This window comes from Cyprinodon variegatus, unplaced genomic scaffold (assembly GCF_000732505.1).
Source record: "Cyprinodon variegatus isolate N-32 unplaced genomic scaffold, C_variegatus-1.0 Scaffold368, whole genome shotgun sequence".
Taxonomy (NCBI): Eukaryota; Metazoa; Chordata; class Actinopteri; order Cyprinodontiformes; family Cyprinodontidae; genus Cyprinodon; species Cyprinodon variegatus.
Window position 1 is genome coordinate 633,150 of NW_015150821.1, and position 21,540 is coordinate 654,689.

General features: G+C 36.1%; 1 protein-coding gene across 1 annotated transcript in view; it reads right to left on the reverse strand.

Moving 5' to 3' along the window:
- Positions 1-915: 915 nt before the first annotated feature.
- The window catches only part of cog3 (component of oligomeric golgi complex 3), a 23,779-nt gene continuing 3,154 nt past the window's right edge, over positions 916-21,540 (reverse strand). Inside the window, exons 4-23 of the mRNA XM_015386432.1 lie at positions 20,855-21,020; positions 20,577-20,651; positions 20,270-20,362; positions 19,950-20,075; positions 18,655-18,735; positions 18,516-18,559; positions 18,284-18,410; positions 17,879-17,970; positions 17,551-17,690; positions 11,042-11,202; positions 10,303-10,411; positions 10,093-10,211; positions 9,878-9,967; positions 7,808-7,928; positions 7,430-7,518; positions 7,162-7,296; positions 6,747-6,822; positions 6,489-6,616; positions 2,883-2,981; positions 916-2,718 (exon numbers count right to left, since the gene is read on the reverse strand). Of these exons, the coding sequence (XP_015241918.1) occupies positions 2,689-2,718; positions 2,883-2,981; positions 6,489-6,616; positions 6,747-6,822; positions 7,162-7,296; positions 7,430-7,518; positions 7,808-7,928; positions 9,878-9,967; positions 10,093-10,211; positions 10,303-10,411; positions 11,042-11,202; positions 17,551-17,690; positions 17,879-17,970; positions 18,284-18,410; positions 18,516-18,559; positions 18,655-18,735; positions 19,950-20,075; positions 20,270-20,362; positions 20,577-20,651; positions 20,855-21,020 (2,101 nt within the window). The 3' untranslated portion in view covers positions 916-2,688. The remainder of the gene's footprint in view (positions 2,719-2,882; positions 2,982-6,488; positions 6,617-6,746; positions 6,823-7,161; positions 7,297-7,429; positions 7,519-7,807; positions 7,929-9,877; positions 9,968-10,092; positions 10,212-10,302; positions 10,412-11,041; positions 11,203-17,550; positions 17,691-17,878; positions 17,971-18,283; positions 18,411-18,515; positions 18,560-18,654; positions 18,736-19,949; positions 20,076-20,269; positions 20,363-20,576; positions 20,652-20,854; positions 21,021-21,540) is intronic.

The window sequence follows — 21,540 nt, forward strand, 5'->3', positions numbered from 1 at the left end:
ATTTTAATCTCCTTAATGGTGCTGAAAAGTTATCCACAGGGAAGACTTGCTGTTCTTGTGGTAGCAGCAGTCAGCCAACTGCTCTTCTGTGGTTCTGAAGGACAAAAGGGATGAGCCACACATTTAGGCAGTTATCACCAGCAGGGGACAGACCCTTTATCATAAGAATGGCAGCAGTTTTTATTTCACCTGTAAAAATAAGCTCCTCTCATGTGTCTGTAAAACCTTTTAATTGACACTCTTCCTATGTAAGGGTTAATCTCTCTTCAAGGGGAGGCATATCCTTCAGTGAGACAGGAGATGTGAAGAAACAGTGGAGCTGGCAGGAGAGCAAGCATATTCATGCTCCACCCTGCAGGCCACTCAGCCTCACCCTAAGCCCTTACCTTAATGTCCACATCAAATCCCAGGAGGAGATCCGAATCCTTTTCGCCTCCCATAAAAACAGCGGACAGCTCAACAAGGAGGATAAACTGAAAGTAAGTCATTTCGTCTCTCAGGGTGACCCCAATTTCAGACCTAAATCTCCCCTTCTGCATTTTTTTGTGCTTTTTATAGGAAAATCAAGGCAGAATCCTAACAGTGCAGGGGGGTGACTAGCTTCAGACTTATCTGAAGCAGAAGAGTGCGGAGATCAAGGCGCTGCTCCAGAACATCCAGTCCCTCGTCACCTATCAAAGGAGCCTCAGTCCACCGAAGGTCAAGCTTTAGCAAAGCCTCCTCCTGCAGATGGAACGGCAGCAGCTGCCAGTGAAACGGCAATACTCTGCCAAGATGACCCCCCAAAGCAGACAATGTCCTTCAATAGGATTTTCTCATTTGTGTAAAGAGACTCAATCTGCAGTGTCCCTTGAATTTGAATGTAACGATTAAGTGCTTTTTAGAAATAAAGCCAAGTTAGATTAATAACCTCTTCTTTTTATTAAGAATGTCCATAAATAGAAGACCTCTACAAATCATTTTACATGAGATAAACCAAAGCAAAGAGTTACACTGATGACACATCCATTCTTCATGTTCAGAGCAAAGTCTTATATTGTGCTAGATTAAATGCTGAATTAATTTATAAAAGATGAAAAGTATAAAACACAGGGTTCCTTTTTACAAATATGCAACAAAACCACAAAAATAAAAATATTCACATGGAGTTTTTGGGTGAGAGGGTTTAAGGAAACAAACGTCATTGCTTTGACTAGAAGAAAAAAAACTGTCAGACCTGAGTCACCCATCTGGCTACAAGACAGACCAGCAGCGCCTTGCAAAAAGATTTAAACTCTTTCAAACTATTTCACATTTTATGTTGTAAACATAAGCGATAATAGCATTATGTTTGCATTTTATGTGATACATCATAAAAATTTAGTTAAATCTGTTCAACTCGCAGTACTTTTGCCTTGTGGTATCTCTCTTTACCAGATTTTTACTGGGATTTTCACCTATTCTTGACAAAGTAGTGTAAATGCATCAGTCTTTCTCTTTAAAGCTAGATGTTCCAGTTTCTAATCCTTTCAGCATAGTTCTGGTTAGTTTTTTGGGCTCGTCTCCCTTTCAGTTTTTTAACGACCTGTAATAGCTTTTTTTTTTTTTTTTTTCCTTCCAGGAATGCCCTTCACTCATTTCCATCAGTCTTTAACAACAGCATCTTAACAGATTGCTTTGTTTGTGTCCCCTGCAAGGATTGTGACAAACTGCAAGAATTTCTAATAGACTGTTTTCTAGTAACTCATATATCAAAGATATCTCAGGAGAAAAAAAATAATAATAGTTATCCACCTGAGTAGGGGAATATTTGCAGTTACTGCATAGATACCAAAAGCCTCCTGGCTGCTTTTCTGATTAAAGATTTCCTTACAAAACTGTGAGTTTAGCTGAAGCATACCATTTACCTAGATGGAAAGACCATTGCTCTGAGAGATGGAAACAAAACTACGTTATTTTAAAACCTAACCCTTGTTTAAACCTATTCATCTTTATTAAAGAATACAAATACAGGCCGAACTTTATGGATTAATGTTTCAATGAATTGTGTAAACCATGTATTATTTTCTTCACTTTCAGTCCTAATGCGAGCCTATCATATAAATCTCCACACAATGTGTTAAAGTTTGTGGTTACTACGTGACCAAATGTGAAACAGTTTAAAGGGTGTTAAAACTTCTGCAGGGCAGACTTCCACGTGGTGAAAAAAAAGAAGTAAAGTATTTTTTTGCAGCATTGTCCTTCCAAATCAAAGAAAGGAACTGGGCATATGACTGTTAGGGCCTCTTACTGGCCGTTAGTTTCCTGCTAACTGGTTAGTTATGTCTGTCATATCCTTATCATTAAATCTCCATCCTGTCTTTAATTTAACTCTAAATCTTCTTAAAGAGATGCAACAGTTATCAAAAACCCACCACTATTAGAGTAAGAGTAACCCTAAGACCTTTAACTTGTCCAACAAGTTGAACCTGAAAACTTTTTCCTTTTATTAAAATTCAACAGAATCGAAACCTCAACCAGAAAAATCTTTGGACTGTTTGGAGTTTTTTTTTCTGTTTTGTTTCCAAGCATCCATCCAGCACTCCCGTCCCAGCAGGCAGCACGGGTGCAGCTTTTTGTCCATGGTCATTCCACCCACTCAGTCTCCAGGTCATGGCTGAAGCTCTGGCTTCACGTTGCTATCATGAAGGTGCATCGATTCACCAAACATTACTTATTCACAGACAGCAGCAGGTTAATCTGAAATAAAATGAAAAGCAATGAGCGCTCGCTATGTTTGAACATGTGCACATTTTTAAATGTACATTCCCTGAAGTTAGCTTGAAGCACTTTTAGAAGGTCCAACATCATTATTAAAAATATCTAAAGCCCCTAAAGGCTGAGCTAACCCCACAGAGCTGTACCTGCTCCATAGATGGACATGCGATGATTTGAAGGTCTTCTCCACTGTATTCCTCCTGAAGCAAAGCGTGCAGTCTTTGGAATACCTGCTGGATGTTGTTCTGTGGAAAAAGAAAAGAAAAAAAAACAACAACATCCTATTACCCAGTGTTACTGAGTGCTGGAGGGAAATTAAACCACATTTCCATCTGGCCTCTGTCCCCTCACTATCCCTGTTTCCATGTCAACCAGCAAATTTTGTTTCTTTCTCATTCAGCCTCACCTGGCACCTTGATGAATAGTACACATGCAGCACAAATATTTCTCTATTAGAGTTCAATCACACTGACAAAATTTTTGGCGAGAGGCTCCATCTCTATGCCCCATTAAAACAAAACAGTCATCCTGAGAGTAGAAGGCAAACAAAGAGTTGCTTACTACGCTTCCCCATTATTTCACCAATGGTCGTCTTATTTTGGCAGCTAATTTCCTCAGATGACTGGATAAACAAAAGCATTAAAAAGGCCTGACATTACATTATAAGGTTTGTTGACATGACTGCTAAATGTGCAAAGTAGCAAAATTATATATATATATATATATATAAAGTGCCATTGAGAAGTCTCCATTTAGTTATGAGAATGAATGTCATCCTAGTTTTGAAGCACAAATAGGCCCATTTAAACAGTTATTTTTTTCAAATGCTTTTATGGTGTAAACCTTGAATGTTTTCTTTTTTAATCAGAAAATAGGTTTCCAAGTTTAAACTTATTCTTCTGAAACCTAGATAAATTCTATGGGTCTAATTTACAAACAGGCTTAATAGTAAACACACATCTCCATTAATGCTTGAATGATTTTTCTTTAAGAAACTGAATTTTTCTTTGTGGCTACTAACATGTTTATTTGTATTGTTCTGACTGTATATATGATCATTTTACTAATCAAACCTGCTGGAGTTTTGTTACAATTGGGTGATTTCTTAATATGAGCCTCATTTCCAAGCATAGACCATAACGGTTTAATGGCCAGAACACACCTGTTGCGTACGACTTGTTAATCTCCGATCTGATTTCTTTCATGTCACACTGACTGCGTATAGAGGCTCCGCCTAGGCAGGTTGAGCAGATCTGCACATTCTTTTCACTGCCATCTCTGTGCTATACACAAATTAAATTTCCCACATTTGAAATGGACAGATTATGAAGTTATTAATAAAATAAAAAAAACAAGGGCACACTCTATAAAGCAAAGCCCCACTTAACGAGTTTGTACAGCATCTCACAAGAACAGATCGAGAATGTTCATATGCCTATATTAAAAACATAATGAGGTCTACGTATAAAGAAAAGAAAACCATAGAAATAAACACTGTTGGGCAGTTTAAATGCTGACTGAGGCAGTGAGAGGTGAGTCTCAGAGAGAGATTTGGGAAGTTTATCAAAACTTTTCTTTCTTTCATAAAGAGATACGTCACAATTACCTGCCCCATTTCCCTTGTTATTTTGTAATGCTCAAAGAGGATCACTATTTTACTATATCCATTTTTTCTCCTACTCAAGATATTTCTTTTTCCGAGGAGATTGATAACCTGCGCTTTCTGTGCCTCATTGTTTTTGTGAGGCTCAAAGAGGATCACTACTTAATTTGTTTTCTGTCCACTTGAACTTCTGTCATTAGTAAATTATTGTTTCATTCATTGCTTTCGCACGAGTATGTCCGGCTTACTATATACTCTATATGTGACTCCAAACCTGACTCTTCCCTTTTGCAATTAACAGATTTTATTTGTATATTTTCCCCCCAAAATGGATTTGCTTTACTTTTTAACCGCCTCTCTTCCTGTCAGACCCATGAAAGTGCAGCTGAACTGCTGCGTAGTCCGACTAATATTTACCTGGGGTCCATCTCAGTCAGACCTACACAAGCCCCCTTGCGATAAATTGTGTCAGGTGTGATCATCCCCATTGACTTTCAATGAGCCCTTAACGTCAAGACCTCATCCGACACAATTTTCTGTCGGAACGGCTGCAAAATCAGATTTGTTGTGTTCTAGCCTTACGTAGCTTGGGGTTAAGGACTGTTAAACATACCTCCTATCAGCTTATCCAGACAGTTATATCTCTTATCCGACCATAATGCTTTTTGAAGTATTTGAACTGTGCATGTGATCAACAGAAGATTCTGAAAAGTTGTGTCAAAAACGTTCTGTAGTGTTCCTAGGTTAGGAAGTACTACAATGATTCCTCCAAGATCATTTTAATTAATATTGCTGTATTGGTTTCTCATCTGCTTAGCTTCAACCTCAGTTCTAATCTTGCCTGCAAGCTGATTTCCCGTGGTATTTGTGAGCTCACTAACACCCAAGAAACCATCTTTTACCAATCCAGTTGAAATAGTTTGGGTGAGACCCAATCAAGTTGCAGTATTATGGTTTAAGGCAGAACATAAAGCAAGAGTTGCAGAACTGACAGCCAAACCAAAATAAAAAGGGCTGTGCAGTAGTGTAGCTGCTACTATCACATCTGTTTTGTCAGAATCCAGGATTTTTTTTTTTCTATTAAAAAGGAACATAAAGGTATGTTTTTTGGTTACTACTAGCATTTGCTGCCATTTCATTTGTTACAATGATTGGCTAAAACCAAACTTCAGAAGGCGGGAACTAGGTCTCACTTCCCCCAATCAGCTCAAAAGGTTTTGTTGAATGCTGCTCCTTTCCCTGAAGATTCAACGGGAGCATTTCCAGATTAATGATGTGTAGAACTAAACCGTAGTGCTATACATCAACAGTCTGACTTGCCAAATTACCTCAGCTCATGTTGATGTGGAACATGTTTCATTGTAACCAATGATGCTTGTGTATCAAAATAAGGCGTTTTTAAACCTTAGTGGTTACCCATTCCCCTCTTTTTTTTCCTTTTCTTCCATGAGTATGAAATTTTAGGTCAGGACTCAATGGCATGTTCAAATAGCACAATAACCCCAAATACATCCTAAATGTAATTTTTGATTGGATTAAGCAGGATGGATGGGGGAGCATACTAGGAGTATAGCAATGAGTGCTAATCATAAACATGCATCAGTAGCCACTTTTAAACACTTTAGACAAAGTGTGCTGAAGTCCACAGAGACAGAAGAGGTCTCTGGACTCCAGCCTTCGACAGTTTTAACAGACGCATCACGACTGGGCTTTATGTGTTTTGGCCTCGGCTGCAGACCAGATGCGGCCTGAGTGCAATGTTTGATGTAAAGAATATTGCACATTTTTTTGGCAGATGTCTGAAGCCACTGATATGTTTTGAACTCAGCTGTAATCTTCTTTTACAGCTCCAGATTCCATGAACTTTGCTTAAACATCAAGGCTGTCTGGCCAATTTAAATAAGCTGGTTCAATTTCAATAAGACCTAGTTTAATATCTAGCCAAAATGTAACATGCATAAGTTACAGATAAACCTACGGCTTATCTGCAACTTATTTGAGAATATTTCCAAAGATATTGTTAAGAGGGGGTCTATACTAGACCATAAAATAGGTAGCACCTTATAAGATACAAACCCTTTCTAACTGACTTTTTCTAGCTGTTATAATTTTGTGATGAAAGTGAAGAGATCCAGTTAATGAAACCCACCCTGACAGGCTTAAAAAGAATGAACTCTGTGTCTCTATTGGCCAGATACAAGGACATGCTCTGTAAAGTGCTCGGCAGCTTGCTCTTCATCACCCGGTATGTGGCCATCACTATATCGTTGATCTTTGCTGAAAAGAGAGAGGAACAAAATGCATAGGCTGAAAAAAGGCAAAGCAAAACATTGTCATAACCTCTAGTATTTGGTACAGGGGATTTGATGAATTGCTGCATGATTTTTTTTCCGGAGTAAAATCTTACCTGGCTGAGCCCAAGGTTGCTGAGACAGGCTATATGTGGGACCACCTTGGACGGCCATCGTTTTCAGAGCTGAAACCTGATCACAGCAAAAACCAATATTACAGGTTGACAAGAAGCTCACCTTCCAGATAATCTAATCTGTTTTTGTCTTGTAATATAAAGACAAAAAAATAAATTAAACAAATAAGATAATTTATTTAAACAGAAAATATTTAAAATGGCATTATTTCACCTTGAACTGAAATGAAAATTCTTGATGAATAGGACTGACATTCTTCATCAGTTTCTCTTAAGTAGTGAGATAATTTATAGCAAGTAAATAAGCAAGTAATTAAAAGAAAAATTTAAAAGCTGAAAAACACAAAGGTAGAGATGAGCTGCTTCAGCCTAAGTGTGCCTTCACTTTTACAGTTACCTTGGTGAGAAACTCCTCAAGGTTCCCCACATATATCTTAGTCTGCTGCTGGATAAACTGCTCACAGCTGAACTTCAGGTGTCGGTCCACATCCTTCTTTGAGTCAATGTAGTGCTCTTTTATCTCCGGTGTTCCCTGGGGGGTCATAGAGAAAAAGGGTTTAGTAATATCAAACAGGAGCTCCCTTAGGCAGGGTGCTATCAAAGCACATAAAGTGAATAGTATGTTTAGTATGAAAGGTGAGGGGAGACATCAAAAAATACTCTACCTCCAAAAGGAATTCAAGTATGGCATTGTGACTATTGAGACGGAAGAATTTAGGAACAGCCTTGGGGTTCAGGATTTTGAAGGCAGCGTCTTAACACAAAGCAAGAGAGATTAAATCTTAGATGGTGTAGAGTTACAGTGCCATCTAGTGCTGGAAAATATAACAAGCCAGTGGCTGAGATGATGGCGATAGTAGGGGCCCCTTTTTGCCCTTGGAGGCATCGGTTAATGTACATTATGTTGCTGGATTACAATTTCCACATTAATTGTTGCCACTGGTGCATGTGATAGGCACAACTTGCTTAATGAGCGTGAAAATGTAATGACTGGCTTTATGGAGTTGAACACCAATGTTCCCCTCTGCCTTTAATTATCTTACCTCGGGTTTTTTTCAGATCCAGCGAGATTTCCTTGATGGCAAAATCAGTGTGAAATGGGGCAATCTGTTCCCGCAGTATCAGCAGGTGTTTGATAAGGAAAAGTTGCCCATCTATTTGGGTCTGCAGAAAGACAAAGCAGAGTGTTACATCCTCACTGCAGCCTGCCAGAAAAAAGGCATCTGCTGACTGTCCATACTAAAGAGAACATAAAAAGAGACAGGATCAGCAGTGATAAGCAGATGCTTCTAATCATAAACTATAGTCAGAATATTAACATTACTTTGACAAATATGGAAGCTCAAATCATGCATTACTAAGCCTCCCTGTAGAAGCTATTGCAAGAAAAAAAAAAAAAAAACATCAACACCACTGGGTGGGAACATGTCCCCTGAGATTAATGCTGCTGCTTTAATTTGAAGTGGAAGGTTGAAATGCCACTGAGCACAAGATACTGACACCAAATTTGGAGGTGAGAAAAGCCCATAAATAAAGGATGGGTGAGCTGAACTCTGTGGTGCTTCACAAGGCTTAATTTATTAACTTAAAATACTAAATAAGTTCATTTGAAACAAAAAGTAAAAAGCAAATAAATTCATAAAACCTAATCTAAATTGTTAAAAAACAAAAAACAAAAGTGTAATTAAAATTAACAAAATAAACAAATACATAAAAAAATAACTGTATATCAGAATGTTGCCGGTTTTGATTTAGAAATGCACCAATCAGAAGGAACAGTCTGGGAGTGTTTGCCTAGTGATTAGAGCAGTGCACTTGTGCTCTGAGAAGGTTGTAAGTATCCGGTTCGATCCCCACAGCCTGCCGTCAGGGACCCTGAGCAACACCCTTAACCCCACACTGCTCCCTGGGAGCTGCACAGTGGCAGCCCACTGCTCCCCAAGGGGAATGGGTTAAATGCAGAGTTAATTTCTCCATTGTGAGATCAATTTCTATTCTACTGGCTTAGGTGTGAGGGTTTCCATGGTTATACATCTCTGTTGTAAAGACTTTTAACCTGTGCAGGGTATATATATTAGAGACTGACACGGGAGTGGATTTTCACTCCTGTCCCGTCCCACTCCCACAGAAAAAAATTGCACACTGCCATCTTAAATCCCAGAATTTTCTTTTTCAACTATCCATAGTTTTAATATTGGATAGAGCAAAACATAGATCAGAGTCCTGCGCCGGGTCGAGTATCCGTATAAAACATACATCTATGGGTAGAAAAAAACCCATATTATTTCACAGGTGCGGGCACAGGTATAGACTAAAAATGTGTTTATCATAGAGTTCCAGCATGAATGAAACTTATTTATATTTTATTCACCACCTCTCCATCTTACAAAATAAATTGATTTAAAAATATCCAGATAACAGTATTTTAAGCTATGAGGTAAACCTTCATCCAATTTACAGCTTTTAACCTGTGAGCGCAGTGCTCGCTGGATGTGAGCGTAAGGCAATGTTCTTTTCTGCTTCTGTTATTATAAACGACTGTGCATACCCCTTTGTGATCACGGGTCCGGTGGCACTTTATTATTTATAGCTACGTGCAGTCCTGGCCGGCTTTTAAATGGGGATGATTGCGGATAATGGGTCGGGCCTAGGTTCTGAACTCTACGGGTCCGGGCTGATACAGTTTTGAAAAATTAGACTCATGCAGGACTCTGACATACGCTGTATTTGCAATCTAATGCTAACCCTTTGCTAGATTTGATAATAGATGTTTTGTTTTTATCAAGACTTGTGTTACATTTGTTAGAAATTACATCATGTAAATTTAGGGAGAAAAGGTAATATCAGCTTCAAAAATCTGTCACAAAAAGAGGCAATAGCAACAGCACATATCAGGGATCCGTTAGACTAATATTAAATAATTTACACTGACCTTAAAAACACCTGTAAGGGTCAATCTCTAGTCTTAGTAACTACTTTCATTACAAAATCCTGAATAGTGGATGTCTACATTTTAGAAGTTAGCAAAAAAAAAAAAAAAAAAGATTTTTGGAAGCTAATTTTATCATTATACAAACTCATAACCATATAATAAACTTAACCAGTGTGCCAACCTTGTTTTTAAGGATGATATCAGAAGCTTTAAGAAGCGACTGGATGCAAGCAGATAAGGCTTCTTGAGATAAACCCTGGAACACTGCTCTCTGTGAAAAAAAACAGACAAAGACTTGGTGTAAAAAAACAGGCCGATAAAAGAGAAGAGCTAAAAGTAAACCGTTGACATCTTGCAGCACTTCAAATTAGTTTCCTTTAAACATTGAAGTCTTACATCAATGCATCTGTAGAGCTTGGACAAACAAACCAGGGTTCGCCTGACAGTGGGGTACCACATGCCGTGCAGATCCGCAGGAGACACAGATGTCTGCAGACGAGACGGTTCCACGCTGCCTGTTTTGGTGTCGAAAACAGAGGGCAACATCAGGCAAATTATCAATCCATGCTCATAGTAATAACAAAATCATAACCTAAAGAAACAAACCCGCATTACTGTTTCTTCTTCTATCTGCATCCTCAAGCTGCACATCTGAAAATGTGGGGTCTTGTGACGTCTGTTTCATCTGTTCTTCCTTCAAGCTCTGGGCAATTTTCTGGTGTTACAGAGAGGAGCAAGACAGTTGATATGTAAATAAAAATTAAATATAAACTTTAAAGCTTTTAGAGGCCAAACTAAACTAAAGCTGCCAAAGACAAAAATATGTCTTATTTTTTTATAAAATGTGCAGGTATTCGCTAGAATAAAGTTTTCCATATTGAGATAAGGATTAAAAAAGTTTTAAAGAAGAAAGGAACTGGAAAGAGAAGTTGCTGTTAGTGCTTCTTCTTCCTAAGCCACAGAAGTTTTCAGGTCTTTGAAAATCAACATGAAATGAAATGCGTCTGAAGAAATCAAATCAAATCCACACACAAAAAGGTGAAAACATCTAAAGATTAACCAGGGAATAGGTTTGCACTGCTGGGTATATTGTAAAAGCAGTCTTTATGCATTACGAACATAGACGACAATGCTACACAACAGAGAAGAGCAACTTCTGGAAACGCTCAGCAGCCCAACTCATTTCAGAGTTATATAAAGCTGCTTCTGTAAATGCTGAAATCGTTTCAATTAATCAAGAGCAAATGAAAAGCATGGCAGCATTTACACATCATGTTTGCTCTGTGACATACTCTATTGGCAAAACATAAAAAATAGCTGTCATATTTCAGAACACATTGCCTACTTCCATCATTTCCAGTTTTTCAGGATAAGCCAGATCACCCGGAGCTGGGTTGTAACCAATGATATCAGTCTGGATGTAGATGTGAGTCCTGTAGACCAGCCTCTCCTGAACATCCTCCAGCATCTGCTTCACCAGGGCTTCAAAGGCACCCAGCTGAGCAGCTACATGAAAGAAAATGGAAGTCAGATCAACCAATATAAAGACCACAACAAATGTACCAATAATTCAAATTTTCCAGCCATGAAGATCAACAGGATTAGTTCACATGAAGGCTGCAAAATATAAATGATAAGAAGCGAAATGTATTTTCATCCAGTAACAATCTTAAAAACAACAAAATAATGCTGCATTCTCTCTGAAATGTAGCTGTTATAGAAGCTGATATAATTGGCCAATAAGATGACAGTAATAAGATAACACATGAAAACAAGCCATACAATTACGGCTCATCTTGATCAAAGTTGATTAAGTATATTACTATACAAAACTGTTTTAATTCACATCATACCAAATTTTAAGGAAATTAAATATAAGCTGCTTAAAAATGTATTCACTAATAGAAAAGTTAATGAGTCAATTTCTGTTAAGGTCAATTCCAATTCAGTTCAGTTCAGTTCAGTTTATTTGAACAACAAAACAATATAAGATGTGTAAATACAACACAACACAAGAATACATAAACCATAATAAATTGTTTGAAAAGGAATGGGACAAAGTATAAACTTTTAAGTTTCCCATCCCTAATGAATCAAGAGACCTAAGTTGCTCATTTAACTAGTTACATTCACTCTTCCATATTAATCTACCTGTTTTTTATCTTTCCTCTTCTACATATTTATCCAAAAGTAATTTTTTGTACCTTCTCTTAANGTATTATTTCTCTAACATCAGTCTCAGTCACTGCACCCAGAAAGATTGTGTATGGGTTCCTTTCCCCCACGTCTTCGCAGACAGATGTATTTGTCTCTGATATTTTTGACGCAAGCTCAGGTCCAACATTGACAAAGAACCTATTAAAACCATTAGCAACGTCAGTCATATCCTTTATAATTTTGTCCTTTTCAGTAAAATATTCCGGTAATTTTGTTCCCTTTGACTCCTTTCTCACAATACTGTTTAAGATAGTCCATATACCTTTAACATTGTTTTTATTTCCTTCCAGCAATTTATTGTAGTACCCCCTCTTACAAGACCTCAATATATTAGTTAATTTATTTTTGTACCTCTTGTATTTTGCTTCTGCTTCCACTGTCCTTTTTTTAAGAAAATGTCTATACCATGAGTTCTTCTTCATACACGCCCTCCTCAACCCCTCAGTCACCCATGGACTATTTATCTGTTTAATGCTTTCTTTAAATTTCTTTACTGGGCAGTGCTTATTGTACGACATATTAAACATATCCATAAATTTCTCATAGGCTGCATTTACATTTTCTTCGATGTACACAGGCTCCCAGTTTTGATGTAATAAATCCTGTTTTAAAGCCATCATGGCTCCCTCTGTTTTAATTCTTTTATATCTAAACCCATTAATTGCAAGCTTCTTTCTTCTATAATTGCAATTAAATAATGTAAAAATTGGTAAATGGTCAGATATGTCTGTAATTAATATACCACTTTCTGTGCTATTTTCCATGTAGTTTGTAAATATGTTGTCAATCAACTTGGCACTGTGAGAAGTTATTCTTGTTGGTCTGGTAATGGTTGGATATAGACCCATACTGTAGACTGTATTCATGAACTGTTCCGTCTTTCTATGTCCTGTATTCATGAGATTAATATTGAAATCTCCACAGATGAATAGAAGCGTCTGTGTCTTATTAAAGAAGTGCTCAAACCATTCAGTAAATAATTCAACATTTCCTCCCGGTGCTCTGTAAACACAACTGATAACAGCATTCTTCATTTTTTCTAAACCAATTTCAATTGTGACGCATTCCAGTAAGTCATCCACACATACCGTCATTTTGTCAACAATCTTAGCATTCAACTCATTTTTCACAAAAAAATCCCACACCTCCACCAGTCGAATTCAAATACCTTCCAATTATATATTCTGACCCATTTATATATATATATATATTTTTTTTAGATTTAGTAGCCTGTAAGGTAAGTTAGCACCAGACCTCTTCAGATGAACAGGATTATGATTGCTGTATACTTTTTGCAGAACTTTTAGCTGACCAAATTGAACTGAGCCGTGTTCTTAACGCCCAATAAAACAGTTCTTTATTGAAGAGGAGTCACTTCGGAAAAAATATGTCAGACAAACCTTGACCTCTTATGTAGAAAACAGGCTATGACAATTACTCTCAAAGGTAAGAGCTTGAAGTCTGCTTTCTCATTGAGTGAGCACAGTTCAGATATCTGTTAGTATGCACACCCATCTGCCTCTGTGGGGACTTTTTAAATCAATGATGCATGCTTTCATACCAGCTTCTAAACCTCACTATAACACCTATTTAGTTCCAGGGCAATAATATTAACTGTAAGCTTGTGCTCCAACCATCTAAACTCCACCTAGTTCCTGCTGTTACTGTACAGGCTGATTCATGCAGGGAGCAATGAAGATGAATGAAGCTGCGGCTTAAGCTCAAAGTTGCTTTCAATATTACTGGGTGACCACTGTAGAGTTAAAAATATCCTCAACACCAGCAGAGGGTTGGTCATTAAATTAAGTGAGTAAAGATTCTGTCAGCATATTAAACCAGAAACAAGATTTTACTGAAATAGCAACTACAAGCTTATAGTTTTCAGGGTGACTGAAATTAAATTGTAGTCCTGAAGGCAACATTCTTTGTTATGCTTTCTGACAGCTAGAACACAAAAGTACGTCAAAGAGAGCAACTTCTCTCATAGCTCAAACACGTGACAAAGCAGTTGGTGCAGGCAAAAGGGAATATCATAGATTTAAACTGATAGAATTAGGATTAAAAAAAGTCTGGATATAAAACAAAAAAATGAGTGATGTCACAATTACTTTCAACATCACATAAATACACAATTCTGCACAATGAGGTTGAAAAAATAATAAATTGAGAATATATTTCTCTATATTTCAGCACCAAACAGGGTTGACTGAGGGTGAAATGGTTAAACACAGAGTTGGTGGCAAACTTTCAACCTGAACAAGATTGTGGTGACAGTGGGGAGTAAAAATGATTATCAAACAAAAGGACCCTCCGGCAAAACCAGGCTTAATATAAGATGTCACATGCAACACTTTTTTTTATAAGCTGAACCTACCTCAAGAGTCCTGCTTGACTGGAAATCAAGAAAGTGTCTTTTAAAAGTACTTTTTTTTATTCTTAGGGACTTCAGAGTATCAGAGTTTTCCTGTGCCTTCCTTTAAAAAAGTAAGTATTCTAATATCAAATAAAATTTTCTCCAGTGTTAAACTTTGTGGGTACACCACAGCCATTAACTCTACATGTTATAGTCTTATCCGTCTGAGGTGTGTGACCCCCTCAGTTACATTAGTTTGTTTAAAAACAGAATGCTAAAGAGGTCCAAGAGTCATTTTCACAGTGAGTTGCTAAAAAAAATCTCCTCTAGTATAACTACTGCAGCATGCAGTTTCTTTTTTTAGAATCCAAGAGTTCAATAAATTTTCTTTTTAATCATATTGCTCCAAGTACTTTAGTCATCATCATGTAGAAAATGTTGAAAAGCCAGACACTTTTACCGAATTTGTAGCAACACATAAAAAAGGGGGAACACTTTAGAGACGTGGGTATAAGCATTAAACCGTGTCAACACACAGAGCTTTGAAAACCGAGAAAATAGCTGCAGGCAGAATACTGGTAATTGTGAGAGTGGTATGAGAAAACCTGATATATCTATATCTTACATTTTAGATTCCTTCTCTAGAGGTGTTTTATTTGAGCAAAGTGTTAAGCAGAGCATATGAAATGAGTTGTAACACGGTTTGTCCTCAGCAAAGTATAGTTACATTTTTTAGGTTAGATGCACACCAGTCTTACAGGCAGCTACAAGGACATTGAGATGGTTTAAAGAGTCATAAAATTTAGTTTTTTTTCTTCTTTTTTTAAATTTGTATAGCCTTAATGGCTTTCAATGCAACAGAGTTATCATTTACTTAAGACTAATGTCTCTTAGAGATAGAAGATTTTTGAAATAACACGAGCCCTGTGGTTATCATCTTAACATATCTGCAAAGAAAAAAAAAATGCTCAAAGGCTCAGAGTTAGAGGGTACACCAGCAGCAACAATAGTTCAGCAAAAATTTGGTTAATTTAAATTATCCAACTAAATTATATTTATGTTACTGTTCTAAAGCCACCACGCCCCTAGTTCAAGGCACTGAGATTTAATGCCTGGAGAGTTACGGTAAGTCTGGACATTTTTTCAAATCACAACCACAAGTTTTTTTTATGTATTTTGTGTATTAGAATTTTATAATACATACCAACATTAAGTATCACATTACTATAAAAAAAAAAAAGACAATGCATCCCCCTGGCAGCATCAAATGTAACCCTGCTACCTTCAGAAGCCACCTATTAAAGCCAAACCTGAATGGTTTGGACTTCATGCAAAACATAATCTCTTGGATCTGCCGTGAAGGCAAAGCTATAAAACCTCCCCTTGGTTATATTTGTCATGTTAAGATTTGTCAAAAGTGTTGCCTTGTAGAAATCACATCAACAGTGTATTTAGTCAGAGGGTTAGTTCTAAAAGGTAACGACTTGGAGGTGCTGAATACTTTTTTTTTTGACCAAAGATAAAAAAAAAAAGGGGCAATGTACAACTCAAATACAAAAGCAACATTTTGATGTGCTGCACCAAATCTGAGCTTTCAATTGAAATCTGCTGCCCGGTGTTATTGACAGGTCAAGTGAACATGTCGGGACAAAGCCACGAGGAGAGGGAATAATTCAAAACTACATAAAAACTAAGTATATGTTGATATTACAATTCCAACTACAATTTTAATAACTATGCAAACATTTTTAAACCACTTCACTACTTTCCATCCTTTGTGATATAAAAAGGATTTATGTTTATGGTTTTAATGAAACAAAATAATAGCTTTGCAATGCCCATTACATCATTTAAGTAAAATGGAGGTTACTGTCTCATTTCAGTTTATTATCTCATCTAAGGAACTGGCTATTATTGTTTAAATCTTTTAAACAGATTGCTGTAGTACAAGCAGTTAATGGTAACCTCAACCTACATTATATAACCATGAGTAGCAGTTAACATGGGATATAACCAGGAGTGTATGCAACTACCGTGGAATCAGGAGTGTTCGTATTCAGAACGTCTATTATGTTAGTTTAACTACAGAGAGTTCAAATATTTATGCTGATGTGCTGGGAAGAATGTTTTCTTCCTGCAGATTTTATATGTTGTTTTTTTCTGAATGGTAACAAAGTGAAACTCAAAACTAAAGTATTTAAATGCCGGCACTAGGTGTCGCTTCGTCCAATTAGCTCAGAGGGTTTAGCTGAATGGTCCTCTTTTTCCTAAAGGGATTCAATGGGAGGAATTTAAGATTAATAATGTGTTCACTAAACCAAGAGTGCTACATGTTATCATTATGGCTTGCCAGGTGTATACGTTTACATTTTTCAGAAATTAAATAATCTCATTTAAGACTGTAAAAAAAAAAAATTGAGAAACTGAAAACATTAACATTGTATTTTCTCTTATGGAATATTTTCTATCTTTAACTAAATTAAGAGATGCAAGAAAATAAAAATAAAAAAACTCCCTTCTTCACATTTAAAAGGCTGCCTCATTACCTACCAACTTCATGACTAAATGAAAAGCACTGGGACTGAAACCACCCTCCATACATCTGCCAACCCACTTGCCTTCTGCCAACACTTGCCTTCGTGGAAGTGATATAGCTTGCTAATGGCAGAAATAAAATGCCAGTGTAACTGCAATAAAAAGTCAGCCCTTTGCTAATTTGTATCTTTAAAGGGTATGCGAATCTCTAGACTGCATCTAAAAGGACATACCTTTTTAAACAATGGTTAAAAGAATCTTAAAATCTTTAGGTATAAATGATTTATTTCAAGAAGTAATGTTTGCTTATTATCTGGTGCCCTTAAATTGAATCATTGTAAAACAAAATAAGAATTGCTATGTTTAGCATATGACACCAAGGCTGTAATAGGACTGGAACAAACTGCAAAAAAGCAACAAAAAAAAAAAAAACAAAAAAAATGTGTCATGATAAACTGCCCCTTTTTTTAAATAAAGTGTATTATTATTATTATCCTTATTACTGTCACTTAAATTAAAATTAGATGTTATTTGTTTAGAAAGCACTAAACATATAACATATCTGGCTGCCCTTCATTACCCTTCAGATTTACATTTTTTTTTTTCATTGGCTTTCAATCTAGTAAGATTTTATTGTTTTTCCTTCTGTTTATTTCTTATTTTTCACAAAATACAAGTCGCAACAACAAAATCATGCACACAGTGCAGCCTAGTGTTAACTGTGCAAAAGAGAAAATACTCTAACCTACCATTGTTTTGAACGTGGTCCTCCAGCATCTCATTCTTTAGGATGCTGCATAACTCGGACAGCGTTTCAAGGTGGATGATGTGGATTATCAACGGTCGGAGAACATCATACAGCGACAAACATAACTTCTCTAGTAGTTCACTGTCAGAGATGAACATCCTCAGTCATTTGTACAATTTAAAAAAAATTTAAAAACAATTGTTTACTCAATTGTTTACTTCAAGATGAACTTGAAGATGGGGGTCAATAACAGAAAAATAAACAAATAATGGCTGTACATGTCCAACTGTAGCCCGCTGTCTATGTTAACTCGTGTGGTTACTACTCACTCTAACTTGGATGTAGGCTTTGAGAAGAATTCATTAAACAGCTGATGTTCATCCTGACACACATGAACCATAAAGGCACAGCCACTTCGAACCTGCAGACACATCATTTTCCACATGTAGATAAACTCCAGGTAAAAAACAAGCAAAAAATATAAGAATACTCTACAAACAAGAAAAAACATAAACTTATTTTTAAAAACACTTATTTTAAGAAAAAAAATGACTTATTTAGATTTCTATTTTTCCAGTGTAGGTTATGCTAATTTATTGAGCGCTGTTGCTCTCTGCCTCCTCAAACACTCGCAGAATGTCCCAGAGGCCCCATGCTGTCCTTTCCACGTAAACTAAAATGTCATCTTTCACTAACTAAAGGGCAACCCTGGCTTTGAAATCGCCATGCCTTACCAGAGCACAGTGGTCTTTGCTGTTTTGCTTGGTCAAGTCAGTGATGGTCGACGTAATGCAGGGACAGAGCAACTGTTCTCTCTGGTCAAGGTAGCATTGATGGATTTCATCTAGCAGCTGATGGTACCTGCTCATATTAGGAGACAGTCAAAAGAAAAAAAACATTTATCAAAAAAAAAAAACACTCGCTGCTGCTGCTTTGTTGAAGTAAAAAAAACCTGGGAAATCTCACTCTGGAATCTTTTCTGCTCGCTGCTCTATCTGTTCAATCAGTGGCTGAAGGGAGAAAATATAAATGAAAATTAAAAGGTATTCACAAAAATCAACCCAATATAAATAAAAAAAAAATGTAGGAAATAAAATATACTTACTCTGACTTTAGGTGCAGCAGCTCTGAATTTAACATAATAAAGTGTAAAGGCGTTGTCTGCGTTAGTTAGACCCATAGGATCCTGAGGGGCAGAAAAAAACAAAAAATCCAGTTAAACATGATAAAAGCCCTATAACCTGCAGATTCATAAGCTGCGGCCTTAGTGTGTTTTATTTTTGGTTATTTATATTAATCTATAAAACACCCTCTTCAGCTATTATATATATTATACAGTTTGAAATGTTTCTCTGCTGTAACTTATGGGGAAGGCATCCGTCTTTTGAAACAAGGTATTTCTATGTTTTTTCAGCTAAATCTTCCAAAGGTAGGAGGACAATATTTAGTTCAGTGCATTAGGGAACTGGAACCTTTAAATTCAGCTGCACGCTGTACATGTGCAAACAGAAACAGGTTTTTATACAATATCGCTAACTTTATAGAGCAAAATTGTTGAGTGAAGTGTAGGAAGAACAGATAGCAATATATGCACTTTTAGATCAAACTTTTTGATAAAAGTGTTAGAACCATTGCAAACAGGAGAATATTTATGCTACAACCAAAGTATATTGAAATATAAGAATAAAAAAAGAAAATCAGGTTTTAATTATTATAAAATATCCCATTAGCCATAGAATAACTAATTATTAACCAACAAATGTTGATAGATTAATAGTGTTTGCATGTTTGACATAACATATTTTAAGCTGATATGACCTCATCTTGAGAACTACATGAATTTTAAAAAGAAAATCAACCAATGGTTTAACTATTTAGTATATAAGGTTCTAATATTTAAAATTTTAACTTCTTAATAGTTTCCACAAATACTTTTTACGTGGAAACTAGAACTAATTGGGTTCAGCTAAAAAACAATGAAACTATTAAAATAATGCCACCTGCATATTTTCCAAAAAAAAAAAAAGGCTATTGACCCATGGAAAATTTTAGGGTATAAAACACAAAATATTATTTAAAGCCTGATATTTAAATAAATTTAACAGAGACAAAGACAGATAATCCTTTATATACAGGTAAGTCAGTATTGATCTTTAACAGTCAACCGAAAGTAAACGAATATTATATGAATACGGGAAAAAAAAAACAAAGAAAGCATCACAACTTGTATTGCATTTTGATTAAACGTACACATTTTTAAAAGGGAAAACCTTAAGATTTTGTGAAAAAATAGTCACTCCGAAACAATACCTACCACTATTAAAACATGTAGTACTAAAGTAGAAATGATGGGCTAACATTCCTAATATAGATCGCATTTTAGATCATCGTTATTCTTACCCTTTTTGTCAACTGGCTGGTAAGAGATTGCATAGTGTTTACAACGTAGACCTTCATGAAGTGCATAGCTTTAGAAAGACATTGTTTAAATTTAGCCAAATAAACTGGATAATCCTTGAAATTGGGCTGCAAAAAAAAGTAAAGTAAATTAGCATGACAGGCATTACCATAACTGTTAAAATACAGTACATGGACACACAGTTCTTTTAATAATATTTGAACATCATTATCACAACTATATCCATTTTCTTACAAAAGATACCGAAACACCAGTTATGGTTTACCATCCTCCCATTTATAAGCTATTATATGTTACTTACATGTGAGGAAACATATTCTATGCAGTCATCCAATTTGGACAACATGGGTATAAAACCTTCGCTATTTACAGATAAAGTTGGAGAATTCAGTTTCTGCAAAGAAGAAAAAAAGAAGTTAAGACTGAACTCAGTCACATGGAAAATCAACATAATTAAGACTTTTATAGCAGTTACAGTCATGCTAGGGAGATAAAAAATATAGGTGTTAACTGTTTTGTCTTTAAGTAATACTAAGCATCATGTTTCTTTTTGTAAACTAGGATGATCTGAAGGACACAGTACAAATGAAAAAAAGAAAACAGCCTACCGTGTTTATGTTTTCCAACTCATTAAAATATGATAGTTTCTGCTGAATGCTCTCTGCCAGGTTAACCAACTCTGACTGTAAGAAACACAATAGACAAGTACATAACATAGTTATAACAAAAAGATGGAGATAGGCAGAAAAATAAACCTAATTGATTTATTCAGTCACAAGTCACATCGCTGCTATAAAAAAACAAAAAGGTTTTAACTGAAATGAGGAAAAAATAAATCTATTTAAGTTAGCACAGGCTTTACTCATGAGATCGAGAATGCCCTTACTTGTTCTTTTAGCAGCTGTTCACAGGCCTCATGCAAGGCGCCGGTCTTATTGGACACAAACAGGTACTGTTTTTGGAGAGAATCCAAATGCTCGAGAGCAGCATTCACATCTTTCAGAATAGCATCACACTGTACTTGGTAGCTGTTAAGATCATCTCTGGTTCTCCTAAATGAAATCAAAAAACATTGGAAAACTTAAATACAATATAATGCAATAACACAAACAGTGTATATACAGGAATGAGTAACTCTAATTTACTGCTTTTGAATGATCTTTTAATGCCAATTTCTTGTCTTCCAGCCACCTTTTTGAAATTTGCATTTGCCCATTCCCTAGCGCCTCAAGCTTTTTTTCCGAACATAGGGCTTTATGATCAGCAGCTCCGGGCAAACATGCGGAACCAGTTAAATTTGATATATCTTACGAAACTGTTTGTATAACTTTTTTTTTTTAAATAAAGCATTTTAAATGCCAATATAATCATATTTAATTCATTTTAATGCCAATTAAGGCCTTAATTAAAAAAAATAATAATGTAATGCTTTTTAATGAACTGCGGAAACCATGACATAGATATGTTGGATTACAAAACCATAGTAGCAAGCATTAACATCAAAATTTAACACAGTTTACAATGAGGAAGTATTACTTAAGAAGTCTGAAAGCACATTCCACTTAAAAAAAG